Genomic DNA, 12,066 nt, shown 5'->3' with positions numbered 1-12,066 from the left:
CCCCCCCCCCCCCCCCCCCCCCCCCCCCCCCCGTGTGCTCCAGGCCCCTGCTTCGCTCCCGTCACCACCGTGTGATATTCTGTTCGTGTCAGGCACCCCACCAGGCTGTGGGCCCTTCAAGGGTGGGTCTGGGTCTTCCGTCTCCTTCCACTCTCATGCCTCGCCAGGGGCTGGCCTCCAACAGGTGGCCACTCACACTCACTGAACTGGGATGAACTATCTCTTGACCTTCTACCCAAAGCTTTCCCACTCTATTCTCTACACTGGGGTCCTTAGCTTTCTCAGATCAGGCACCTGATCTGAAAGCTGGGATCTCCCCGGAAAGACGCACATAGGCAGACACAGTTTTGCCACGTGAGCAGAGGCAAAGCTCCACGCCCAGCCTCTGGCCCTTGGCTCCTTCTCTGGGGTACCTGAGCCCTAAGGACTCCAAGCGTGCCCAAACCCTCCTTTTACCTCTGCCTTGGCCCTCCCTGAGCCCTCAGCCCTGCTCCCTCCCTCCTGCTGATGTCCAGGGCTCCCTGACCAGCTCCGCCTCTCTCACTCACCGTGAGGCTCCACCCCGGGCCCTGAGACCTTGACTCCACTGGTGTCGACAGCAGGCTGCACGTGGACGCGGGTAGGGAATTTGGGGACAGGGTGCCCGCCATACTTGATGGTAATTGTGTAGGTGCCAGGAAAGGCGGGGCTGTAGGTGATGTGGTAGGTGCCGTCGGCATTGTTGTGGATCAGCACCTCGGCCTTGACACCGGCGTCCGACAGGATCTCGATGGTCAGCTCAGCCTCGCCAGCCTCCGAGCAGTCCACTGTGAAGGTGGCCGCCTCGCCAGCCTTGCCACGCTCCAGGCCCGGCCCACTGGCCCGCACCTTGCTCGGGTCGAACACGGGCCGGATGGTGGCCTTGAAGGGTGAGCCAGGGATGTGGGCTTCGGCAAACAAGATGTTGATGGTGTACTCGCCGGGCTCCGTGGGCAGGTAGCTGACAGCACATGAGCCATCACCGTTGTCCTGGCACTCAATCTTGGCCTCACAGGGGCCCTCCACAGTCAGCCCCAGGCCGCCCGTGCCAGCCCCCTTGGTGTCAATGGAGAACGGTGCCGGGGTGCCTACCAGGCCGCCCTTGAGACCAGGCCCATAAGCACAGACCTAGGGAGAGGAGCAGGCATATAGTTTCCTTACATCCGGCCTCTCCCGTGCCTGGTCTTCGTGGCTCCCCACCCAGCTAAGCACCTTTAACTGTAGCAGCTATGACAGGCTGAGTCCTTACAACAATTCTAGATGAGGGAACGGAGGCTGACAGATTAAATAGTTTGTCTCGGTTAGTGAAGCTGGAGCCCAAGCCCGGGTGTGATCAAAGGCCACACTCTTCATAACTAGGCTGTTTCAAAGGCAGGTCCTGAGATGGAAGGATCACCGTGGCCTTGGACCCAGGGCTGTAGTCATTCCAGGTACACGGGCCCTCTTGCCTCCGTGACTCATCCATTTTCCCTATAAACCCTCAAATCCCAGCTCCCTTCAACTCCTATCTCCTTACCTTGGAGGGATCGGGGGGCAGGACACCCTCCACAGCAAAGGGGCTACCGGGCACTGGGTGACCATCGTAGGTGATGTCCACCTTGTAGGGTCCCTCCTCAGGGGGCATGTAGCGCACGGCCTGGGTTTCAGCTCCGCCCCCAGGCTCCAGCTTGCAAGGGATGGGGCGACGGGAGGGTGAAGTCATCCGCACATCCAGCTGCCCTTGACCGCCAGCCCCACGTGTGTTCACAGAGAAGGCCTGTTCTTGCCCCACAGCCACCTCTGCAGAGAGGTCAAGGGGCACAGTGAGCAGAGACTCTGGCCCACCCCACAGCACTTCTCCCTTCCAGGGTGGCTCCTGCCCCACTTACTGCTGTTCAGGCCTTGAACTTTGACTTTGCTGAGATCCAATGGGGGTGCCACATTCACCACAAAGGGGCTCTTGGGGACAGGGTCCCCACCGTAGGTCACCGTCACTGCCATGTTGCCCTATCAGGTACAAGAAGAGGTTAGAACTGGGTGGCTTAGACATGGCCTGGCAACATGCCCTTGGCCGATGTGGACCTCGGGCTCAGAGTGGCACAGCCAGAGAGGATAGGTGCCAGGAAAGGGCCAAGACGACCCAGAAGTGGTCCTAGGAGACCGGCGGAAGGAGATGCAGGACCCTCGTCAACCAGGATGGGTGGGGTGGGGAGGAAGTGGGACACACCTGCTGGACGGCCGTGTACTTGACGGTGTAGGAGTAGTCATGGTTGTCGATGATTTCAAAGTCCCGCACGGCCTCACCCTTGGCAGCCCCGGCAAAGTGCACGTCCAGCTTGGCCTTGCCGGCTCCCTTGGTCAGCACCGTGAAGTGAGTGGGCTTCCCGACTTCCACACCTGGGGAGCCCACCCCAAGACAGCGGTGAGGGCCTGGTGGACACCTAGCATCGATCCCGGCCCAGCCCAGCCCCCGCCCAAACGCCTACCCGTGCGGTTCAGCCCAGGGCCCTCGGCCTTGACTTTGCTGGCATCGTGGGATGGGTCCACCTTAATGTGGAAGGGGCTGGCAGGGATCTCCTGGGTGGAAAAAAAAGATCTGGTCAGGGTAGGCAACGGTAGCTTCTGAAACAGCCCCTTTGTTCCTTCTGAGGCCCGCCGCCCGCACACAGAAAGTGCTCTGTCGATGGCCGCGCAACTGTCCCCAAAGGACAGGATATGAAGCTGCGGCTTAGGCTTGGAGGCTGCAGGCCACCAGTGACGGCCAGAAGCCAAGGGTAGGGTACCTGGTTGGCAAACAGCACCATAATGGTGTAGCGGCCGGCCCCTGGGGGGGTGTACTTGACTGTGAAGGTGTCATTGTCGTTCTTGATGATGTCAAAGTCGATGTCAGCTTCTGCAGGGCCCACCACTCCGGGAGCGCACTTGATGCCGATACTCACGTCACCTGAGGGGAGCCAGGCACAGGGCCATGAGTGGGTTCTCAACGGCTGCCCCCACTTAGCTAGAAGCAGGATCTGGCCAGAGTGCAAGCCCCACCTACCCAGGCCCCACCCACTCCCCTGACCACAGCCAGGCACACCTTGCCCAGCCTCGCTGCAGTCCACGGTGAAATAGGTAGGCTCGTTGGCCTTGAGGCCCGTCTTCTCCACGCCTGGGCCATACACCTTCACCCGCTCGGGGTGACTGCCTTCTCCCACGTTCACCTGTCGGGAGGAGGTTGATGCTCAGCCCAGGGCCCCTCCCACAGGCCCCATACCCCATCACTACCCACCCCGGCCTCAGCGGGACCAGCCTCAGCCTCTTTGTGGGTTTTGAGGTGGGGAGTGGAGACAAGGTCCCAGGGACAACCAACATCTCCTGTATGGGGCTCCACCCTCCCTCTGGGACCCCAGGCGGCCGGGGGGGCAGGACAGGAGGACACACCCGGAAGGGGCTCTTGGGCACATTGACGCCTCCCCAGGAGATGATGATGGTGTGTTTAATGGGCTTGGTGGGCACGTAGGAGCAGCGGAAGGTGCCGTCGCCATTGGGGATGACCATGATGTTGACAGGGCAGCCATCAGCATCCTGGGTGGGGGGGGTAACCAAACGAGAGTCTTAAGAACACTCCGGCCTCCTCAGAGCACTGACGCCCTCTACTGGCCTCAGGCAGCCCTCCTCACCTACTGCCTCAGACCTCAGGCCAGAAGAGCCCAGCGCCACGTGCTATGGTGGCGGGGAGCACGCCCTGGGAGCCATTTGTGTGGCCCAGCCTCCCAGCCCAGGCATCTGCAATGTGTTAGCTGGGAAAAGGCTGGTTTAAATCAATGTTTCTAAAATTGAATAGTGAACATGTTAAAGGAAAATCATCCTCTTGAACCCAAGAGTACATTAGTTAACTTCTAGGGATTAGCGGACAGCAGCATGAGAAATGGACTTGGGAAGTCAATGTCATATTCAAATCGTCTTTCAACTGCAAAATTATTAGTACAAAAAAATACACTTTTGGTAAAATATGTTCATAAGGTTATCATCAGAAAACACATTTTTAAGTTTCCCATAGTTCTTTTGGATCCGTGAGAGTCAAGCCGGGCCAGTGACGCTACAATTTCCTCTGCCTCTCACCTGCCTCTGCCCTCCCAGGGTTCCTGCCCAGGGCAATGGGGGTAGCAGGACCGGGCAGTGACTTACCTGGGCATACAGGTTCAGGTCTCCCTTGCCAGCAGCACGGGCATCGATGGTGAACTCTGCAGGCTTGTCCACAATGCAGCCAGTGGGCTCCAGGCCAGGCCCAAAGGCCTTCACCTGTGCAGGGGGAGGAGCGGAGGGCTAGGTTGGGGACTGGAGGAGGGCCTGCTCACCCCATCCTGGGCTAGTATGCAGGCCCAAGGACCCCACCTTATCCGGGAAGCAGTCAGGTGCGGCTGGCTGGATGTGGGCAATGAAGGGTGAGTCTCGGATGTCCTCGTCATCGCAGATGACGTGCACGGCGTACTCCCCAGGTTCCGTGGGCCAGTACCGCACATCGCAGGAGCCATCCCCCTTGTCATCACACTCGATCTTGGCCTGTGAGGGCCCCTCGATGGAGAATCCTGGGCGCGACGGAGGGAAGATCAGGGGGTCCAAGAGGCAACTTGGACACTCGGGCAGGTCTCCTATCGCTCCCTCAGTCACCCCTCTATCCCACTCCGTCTCATCCTGATACTATCCAGCGTTCCCGCCTCCCGTCCCCAGTCACCCCCCGTGTCCCTCCATCGCACCACTCCCCAGCGTTCCCACTTGCTGCCACCCAGCCACTTACCCAGTGTCCCCACCTCCGTGCCAATGGCCTCCACCACAAAGTCGGCCGACTTCCCCACCTGGCCAGTTTTCAGGCCGGGACCCCAGGCCCGTACCTTCTGTGCTCCTGCCTCTGGGCTCACCTGTACCTCAAAAGGACTGGGCGAAGAGGGATCTGGGGTCAATGCCGGGAAGCACCTCTGCCAGAGGTACCAGTCCTCTCTTCCCTCAGGCAGCCCGTCCTCCTCTCCCCAGCCTGTGAGGCCCCAGACAGGCAGGCCTGGCGGGTGCGTGGTGCTTACCTGCGGGGGATGGCATAGCCGCCCCACGTGATGGTCACCACATACTTCCCAGGCACCACAGGGTGGTACTCACACTCGAACACACCATCTCCAGCCTCTCGCACTTTCACTGGCTCTTCTGTGCCCTCTGAGGAGACGGGGAGCACACAGGGAGGTGATCACCAGTCTGAGAGCCACAGATCCTCAATCCCCTCAGGGACCCTGGCACCCGGGCCCAGCCTGAGGGCAGTGCGACTAGTGGGCAGAGCTGAAACTCGGGCAGGGACCACATGCCATCCCTGTGCATGACACCCAGAGTAGCATGTAGGGTGAAAAGGATCATTTCCAGTTTGCTGGTGAGAAACTGAGGCAAGAGAGGAGACAACATGCCTAAGGTCCCATGGTACCTCTGGGCAGAGTCTCTTCTTGGAGTCTCTCCGGGGCGGGGCATGGTGCTCGTTGTCACTGCCCTCAGGAAGCCAGAACCACGGGCCATATTTCCTCCCTGCTCTCCCACCCCCCAGTCCTGGGCCCCGGCACTCACTTGGCCCTTTGACTGTGACCTTGAGCTCTCCGCTGCCGGCACCCTTAGTGAACACCTTGAAATCAGCCACCTCTTTCACACGCACACCCTTGGGCTGCAGGCCCCGCCCAGAGGCACGGCAGGCGTTAGGGTTACAGGCTGGGGGTTGGAAGGAAAAGATTAGGGGTGCTGAGGGGCTGGAGACAGAGCCTCAGCCCCTCACCACTCATTTCCCACCTCACTGGACATAGTCTTCCTGACCCTCACAGGCACGGGCTATGGCCTCATGCAGTCCTCCCCCGTGCTCCCCAGGGCCCCCGACACAACTGGGGCCCTTGGGAGCCATGCTGGACGAGGAGCCGGCTACAAGAAACCCTCCGTGCTGGGCTTCTCAGAGTCAGTGTCACTTGGGACACAGACATGGCAGAGCCTGGGCAGAGAGTGGGGCAAAGAGAGAGAGGGGAAGGCCCCAAACCACCCAAAGCCACCCACCCAGAGCCATCTGAGCCTTCTCAGGCAGAGCCACCATAGCAGCTTTAGGACTAGGTCATGCCATAAAACACTAAGCGAGGCCACAGAACGAGATATTCAACATAACATGAAGCCTTCTGCAGGTCACAGGCAATGCATGGAAATCAGCCTGCCACAGAACACTACCAGTGGCAATGAACCCAGACCTTGCTACTGAACGCAGGCCAAAGAAGAGTGATCTCAGACTGCCACGGAACACATAAAATGGCATAGGACCCAATGGGATGCCACAAAACAGGCAAGGACGTATAATCCAGGCCTACCACAGGACACAGGCAATGGCACAGAACCTGGGGCCCATCACAGAATGCCACAGAAGGGGGGCAATTCCACACTGCCTGGGCCATTCCACACAGCACAGGTGAGGCCAGTCAGCTGTGGCCATGCTGGCCCCACCTCCCCTGGACAGTACTAACGTGGCACCACTTTCTTGGCCTGGTGGAAGATGGGCACGGAGGGGACGTGTGACGGCAAGGGCTCTGAGCGGCAGGGAGAGAACCAAGTGGCGGGAGTCACCACCCGAGGGCCGGGGGTATGGGTGCCCATCACATATGCCCCCACAACCCTTGCAAGGTGGCACCTGTCTGTATACTTTGCTGTGGTCTCCGGACCCTCCCTGGGATAGTAGGTGGAGAGATGACCGGGATGAGATCTCTCCAGAGCTACCCCCTGCCCCCGTCCCATGGATATTCTACCTATTCTAACGCCGGCTCCCCTCCCACCCCTGGATTTAGTGGTTCGTTTCCCATAAACCCTCAGCCCCGGAATTTGGTGCCAATTCTCTCTGTGTCCTGGCCTCAGGGAGGGTGGCTGTGGGGCTGGGTGAAGGGCCTTTTACCTTCAGCTACATGGACGGGGAAAGGACTGCGGGTGATGGGGGCACCAGCGAAGGCCACATGCACCGTGTGGGGCCCCTCCATCACAGGCCTGTACGTGCAACGGAACGTGCTGTCGCCCTTGTCCTCCAGGGCCACCTCCACTGTGTCCCGCCGGCCCTGCGGGTCCACGATCACCACGGCAACATCACCAGTGCCGGCCCCTGCCGTGCACAAAAAGCCGTCAGCAACCCCCTCTCTGGACACAGACAGCTGCTCGGGGCTCCCTCACCCTGGGACCACCCACCCTCTGGCTGAGACCCTGCCCCTGTCCCCCATCCACATCACCCCATGTAGTCATGCGCTGCCCGCCTGACATCCCCCTAGGGCCCATCCTTACCCGCAGTATAGATGTCAAAGTACGTGGGTTTGTTGGCCACATTGCCCACAGGCTCCAGGCCAGGGCCACGGGCTGACACCTTGTTGGCATCTCCCAGAGCCATGCCCACGTTCACCTCAAAGGGACTGCGTTCGATATTCTGGCCAGCAAAGAGCACAGTCACCTGCAGGGCAGGGGCCAAATGTTAGCCTCTCGGGGAAAGCAGTTCTTTTGAGAGGGGGTGGATGGGCAGGGCGCAACCGAGGCTGGGGAGAGGTGGGCTGCTGGGCATGCTGGGGTGGGCTGCGAGCTGAGAGAGGGCTCCACGACGACAGAGCCAAGGACGTGAGCGGGATGGGGAGGGTCGGCAGGGAGATACCTTGTGCAACCCAGCAACCTTGGGCACATAGGAGACAGCATAGGTGCGGTTCTTGTCATTGTTGGGAACCACTTTGGCCTATCGGGAAGGGAAAAGACCGGAAGTCACAGAGGCTGCAGCCCCTCCTGACCCCACAGTGCCTGGCAGCACCCACGGTGATGCTTCCCCCAGAACCCGGCCTAGTAGTTAATTCTGGCAGCCATCTCCAGGCCAGTCCCGCTAGCAGCCCGTGGTCTCTGGTTCGAAGCCCATGCCATTCCCTCTCGTCCTCAGCAGCTCTCCATACCTCCTCGGTGTGGCCCTCAGGGTCCTCAATGTAGACCAGCACCTCGCCCACGCCGGCATCCACCGTCTGCACGGTGAAGTGGGCAGGCTGTAGCACAGTGTTGCCGTGGGGCTCGATGCCTGAGGGACAGACGGCAGAGCCAGGTTACTTAGGAAGACCCATCCTAGGATGGACCCGACTGCCCAGGGAAGACCGGCAGGGACTCGACACGTACCAGGCCCGTAGGCGATGGCCTTCTTGGGGTTCAGCTGTTTAGAGCGAACAGGGGCACCAGGTTTGAGTTTGGCCTTGGGGAACTGGGACAGGTAGGTCATGACAGAATGCTCATCCACGTTGGGGTCCACAATCTCCTCGGGGGCAATCACCTGCCACAGGGAAGAAGGGAGTTACAGGGTGCCCTCTACCCAGTGACCTCGGTGCTCTCTCCCCTCTTGACCGGGCATCCTCATAGACCCAACCTCCGTCCTGGCCCTCCTGGCCCCCTACTCTCCCCCACCCTCTTTGTTCGTGTACCTGGGGCACCCCGAGCCAGTCGTCCGCCTGCTGCATGGCCTCCCGGGCGTTCTCCACAGGCTGGTTGGGGTCCCAGGCTTCCCAGTCAGGGCACAGGCCTAGAGGGATGGTAGAGGGAGACGATGAGTAGGGGAAGGCAGCCAGTCAGAATGCAGAGCATCTGCTCACCCGACACCCTCACAGGCTGCGGGGTCACGCCCGCTGCCGCGCAGCTCTGGGCCCCTGACCAGCCAGGTTCTTGCTGCCCCCCTATGTTACGGACCATCGCTGGGATGCCCATCGCCATTGGGAGGCGCGGCAGCCCTCCCTAGCACCAACAATGAGGCCTTTCTGCCCTGGCTGACGCAGCCTGGCACCAGCCCTGCCAGTCAGCCTTCTGCCGGCCCAGGCCCCAGCGCAGACCCTGTCAGGACAGCCCCCCCCCCCCAATCCTTCCCGCCTCACTCCTGCTGCCTCGGGGCAGCAGGTTCCATCCTGCACATGCTTCTGACGCCATCCTCTACAAGGTCTCCTCACAGCCTCCCTCAAGTCCTAGAGCTCCAAACACTTCCCACGTCAGCCTTAGAGCCGAAGACACCCTCATTAGCCACTTGGGGAAACTGAGGCACATAAGGGCATGTTATGAGAGGATAGGTTCTCCTCTGTGGCCACCCAAAACACAGCCCTCCTAATGGGAAGAATGCTGAGGCAGCTCCAGATCACTCCTGTCAAGGGGTGCAAAGGTCAGGGGGTGCCTGGTCCAGGCCAGAGCTGGAGGAAGGGTGATGCTCACTGGCTGGGAGGGGGCCGGCTCAAAGGCTGGAATCCATGACTGGCCGGAACAGCTGAGCTCACTTCTGGCGGCCTCACCAGCTGTGGGCAATGGCTCAGCAGCTGGGAATGCTTCCCAGGCGGCTGGTGCCCCCGCCTCCCACCCCCTGCTCCCCAGCTGACCCCAGACTGGGGAGGATTCTCCCAAGGGGCCATGGCTCCCCAGAAGCAGAGCTGACCGACTCAGATTAGAAGGCGATCTATCTTCTTGGGAGGTGATGGTCAGAAAGGGAGATGCCTATAGGGCAGGGCTCTAGCCAGTCATGGCCTCAGTCTTCTCATGGGCCCTGACTGCCCCCCCCCCACCTGACCGGGCCAGGGCCTACGTTTGAGAGGACAGTGTTGGGCCACCTGTCACTGGGCAGCAGCACACCAGCCTCAGTCCCTCCTCAAACCTCTCCCAGAGCCTCACAAAGAAGAACCCTCTCAGGGTCTGACTTCTGGGCTTCTTGCTACAAGTCCTACCACATTTCCTTTCTCTCAGCTCAGCAGAAATGGTACCCGTATGGCAAAGTAGGACACTCATGGAGCAGGAAGTTGAGACCTTGGGCTCAAGTTCAGTTCTGCCACAGATAAACTGTGTGATCTTGGACAAATCACTGGCCCTCTCCGGACCTCATTGCCCTGACTGTAAAATGAGGAATTCTGAACCTTTTGCTGCAAGCTGCAGTATCTGTCACACCCGCAGGAAGGGCCTGTCACCAGCAATGACTGTCGGAGCAGAGGGCAAGCCCCACAGGCCGTCCTGATCCCCCAGCCCGGAGATATGCATTCTGACAGCCACAGCCCTCAGCACCACCAGCGAAGGGCTCCATGATGGGCCCACTGGTCCACTTACCAGGGGCACAGTTGTCCACCAGGGCGCCCAGAGCTTTGCCATCCTGCCAGTCACGGTTGAAGTTAGTGATGGGCAGCTGGGGCACCTTGTTCTGGATCCAGCCGAGCAGACGCTGCTTGGGCGTCTGCTTGCGGGCGTCCTCGTCCTCCTCATCCTCCCACATGGGCATGGAGATAGAGTAGTGTAGGATCAGCGTCCAGATCAGACCCAGGATCAGCTTCAGGTTCCCATCCACAATGGCCTTGCTGTCTGCAGAGTGGAGGGGACACGCTGGGCTCAGCGAGGGGGCTGCCCTCCACAGCTCAGCTCACGAGGCAGCTGCTAGAGCAGAGGGGGTCAGGCCTCCCGCTTTCGGAACCTGCCCCCTTCTCTGCCTACCGAATTCTCACCCTCCAGCAAGGCCAAGGCCGCGCCCAGAGGCCTAACGTTTGGGGTCTGCCTACAGCGTGCCCCACAGCAGGTACTTTCACCTGTGGAACAGCGCGTGCGTGGGCCTCCATCCGGCTACAGGCCCCCTGGCGATCATCCGGGATTATAAGCCTCTGCGGGGGGGCTGCGCCGTTTTCATTTTTTAAGTTCTTTTGAGGTGTGCCTGACACACAAGCTGCACGTATTAAACTGGACAAGCTTTGACAACATGTATGTGCCTATAACGCCATCACCACAAGTCATAAACCTATCCACCTCTCCCCAGATTTCCTTGCACGTACCCCTTTGTGGTCCCTCCGCCTGCCCTTCCTTGTCCCCCTTTCCAGGCAACAACTGGTTTGCCCTTGGTTACTATGGATTAGTTTGCATTTTCTAGAGATTTATACAAATGGAATCATATAGTAAGTACTCTTTGGTTTCTTTCACAGTAGACACTATTTCTCTACACTCAGAGCCTAGGACTTAGTAGGATCTCAGTAAATACTAGTTGAATGAATATTTAAAAAACTGAAATTAGAGAGGAATTAGAACTAACCTGGTTCCAGCCGAATTCTCCTCTTGAACACCATAAAAGGCTTTTGGAACAAAGTTCGGGGAGGGGGGAGGGAGAGGGGGGTACAGTGCATGCTTGGGTAAGGCTTGGAAATCATGTTTTCAAATGCTGGGGCCAGTGGGATTTCACATGAGCCAGGGGGAATGTCACCCGTGTGGACTCAAGTCTCAGGAGCTGAGACTCTTCACCCATCCCCACCTTGGAGGAATACTAGGGACCAGAATCGCTTCCTCAAGATTCGGGAGACCTCGTTCTCCTCCAACAGCCAGAGTGAAATATCCAGGAGCCTGGATGGCCTACAGTATGAGTCTTTGGAAGCCAGCTTATTTGTAAAGGGCAATGCAGGCCTGAAATCCATCAGCTTCCCTGAACACTACTTTTAGGAGGTTGGGAGGGGGGGACAGAAGATTCAGCCTTGTTTACTGGCGTTGCCTGAGAGATGGGAGAGGGTGGGGCTGGAGGCGCACCCCCCTCTCCCCCCCCACACCCACACCCCTTACACAACTTTTCCTCCTCCCCTAGATCTTGGGAGAAAACAGTCCGGAGACCAAAGGCCTGGGGAACCCCAGCATCCCCCACCCCATCCCCACCAGCCCCCAGGAGGGGGAATCACAGCCTCTCTATCCCTCTGGCCTCCAGCTCTGGCCCCCTTGGCTCCCCCACCCTTTCACTGATTCATCCTTCCTTCCCCGGCAGCTCCCCAGCCCGCCCCCTCTCCCCCTGGCTCTGCTGCAGCACAAAGGTTTGGCAGCTTTCAGATTCCATGACACAACTCACTCCCGGCCTCCCGGTGCTTCAGGGCGCTCTCTCAAACACACAGGCCGCCATACTCTCACACAGTCTTGACACCCAGTGCCCCAAGGCCTCTCACCACCCCGACAGTCTCCAAAGCCAGTGCTCACACACCCAGAAGAGCTTCTTGCAAACCGGGGGGGGGGGGGGGGGGGGGGGGGGGGGGGGGGGCGGTGGGGGGG

The 12,066-nt window shown here is 59.7% G+C and overlaps 1 protein-coding gene across 4 annotated transcripts in view; it reads right to left on the bottom strand.

The window, feature by feature from the left end:
- The window catches only part of FLNC (filamin C), a 27,505-nt gene that overhangs the window by 12,069 nt on the left and 3,370 nt on the right, over nt 1-12,066 (bottom strand). For 2 of the 4 annotated variants that reach the window (XM_049641808.1, XM_049641809.1), the window contains exons 2-21: nt 10,111-10,359; nt 8,463-8,560; nt 8,164-8,314; nt 7,950-8,068; nt 7,664-7,741; nt 7,306-7,468; nt 6,929-7,129; nt 5,581-5,718; nt 5,058-5,184; nt 4,778-4,914; nt 4,375-4,568; nt 4,168-4,281; nt 3,421-3,564; nt 3,077-3,200; nt 2,781-2,941; nt 2,484-2,574; nt 2,225-2,394; nt 1,887-2,004; nt 1,535-1,797; nt 549-1,146 (exon numbers count right to left, since the gene is read on the bottom strand). In XM_049641808.1, the coding sequence (XP_049497765.1) occupies nt 549-1,146; nt 1,535-1,797; nt 1,887-2,004; nt 2,225-2,394; nt 2,484-2,574; nt 2,781-2,941; nt 3,077-3,200; nt 3,421-3,564; nt 4,168-4,281; nt 4,375-4,568; nt 4,778-4,914; nt 5,058-5,184; nt 5,581-5,718; nt 6,929-7,129; nt 7,306-7,468; nt 7,664-7,741; nt 7,950-8,068; nt 8,164-8,314; nt 8,463-8,560; nt 10,111-10,359 (3,438 nt within the window). Of the gene's footprint in view, nt 1-548; nt 1,147-1,534; nt 1,798-1,886; nt 2,005-2,224; nt 2,395-2,483; nt 2,575-2,780; nt 3,201-3,420; nt 3,565-4,167; nt 4,282-4,374; nt 4,569-4,777; nt 4,915-5,057; nt 5,185-5,580; nt 5,719-6,928; nt 7,130-7,305; nt 7,469-7,663; nt 7,742-7,949; nt 8,069-8,163; nt 8,315-8,462; nt 8,561-10,110; nt 10,360-12,066 lie in introns of all 4 variants that reach the window. The other 2 variants (XM_049641805.1, XM_049641806.1) reach the window with 1 other exon arrangement.

Source organism: Panthera uncia, chromosome A2 (assembly GCF_023721935.1).
Source record: "Panthera uncia isolate 11264 chromosome A2, Puncia_PCG_1.0, whole genome shotgun sequence".
NCBI classification, from domain to species: domain Eukaryota; kingdom Metazoa; phylum Chordata; class Mammalia; order Carnivora; family Felidae; genus Panthera; species Panthera uncia.
Note: the sequence above shows the minus strand (reverse complement) of the source record. Positions and strands in the feature narration are given on the sequence as shown.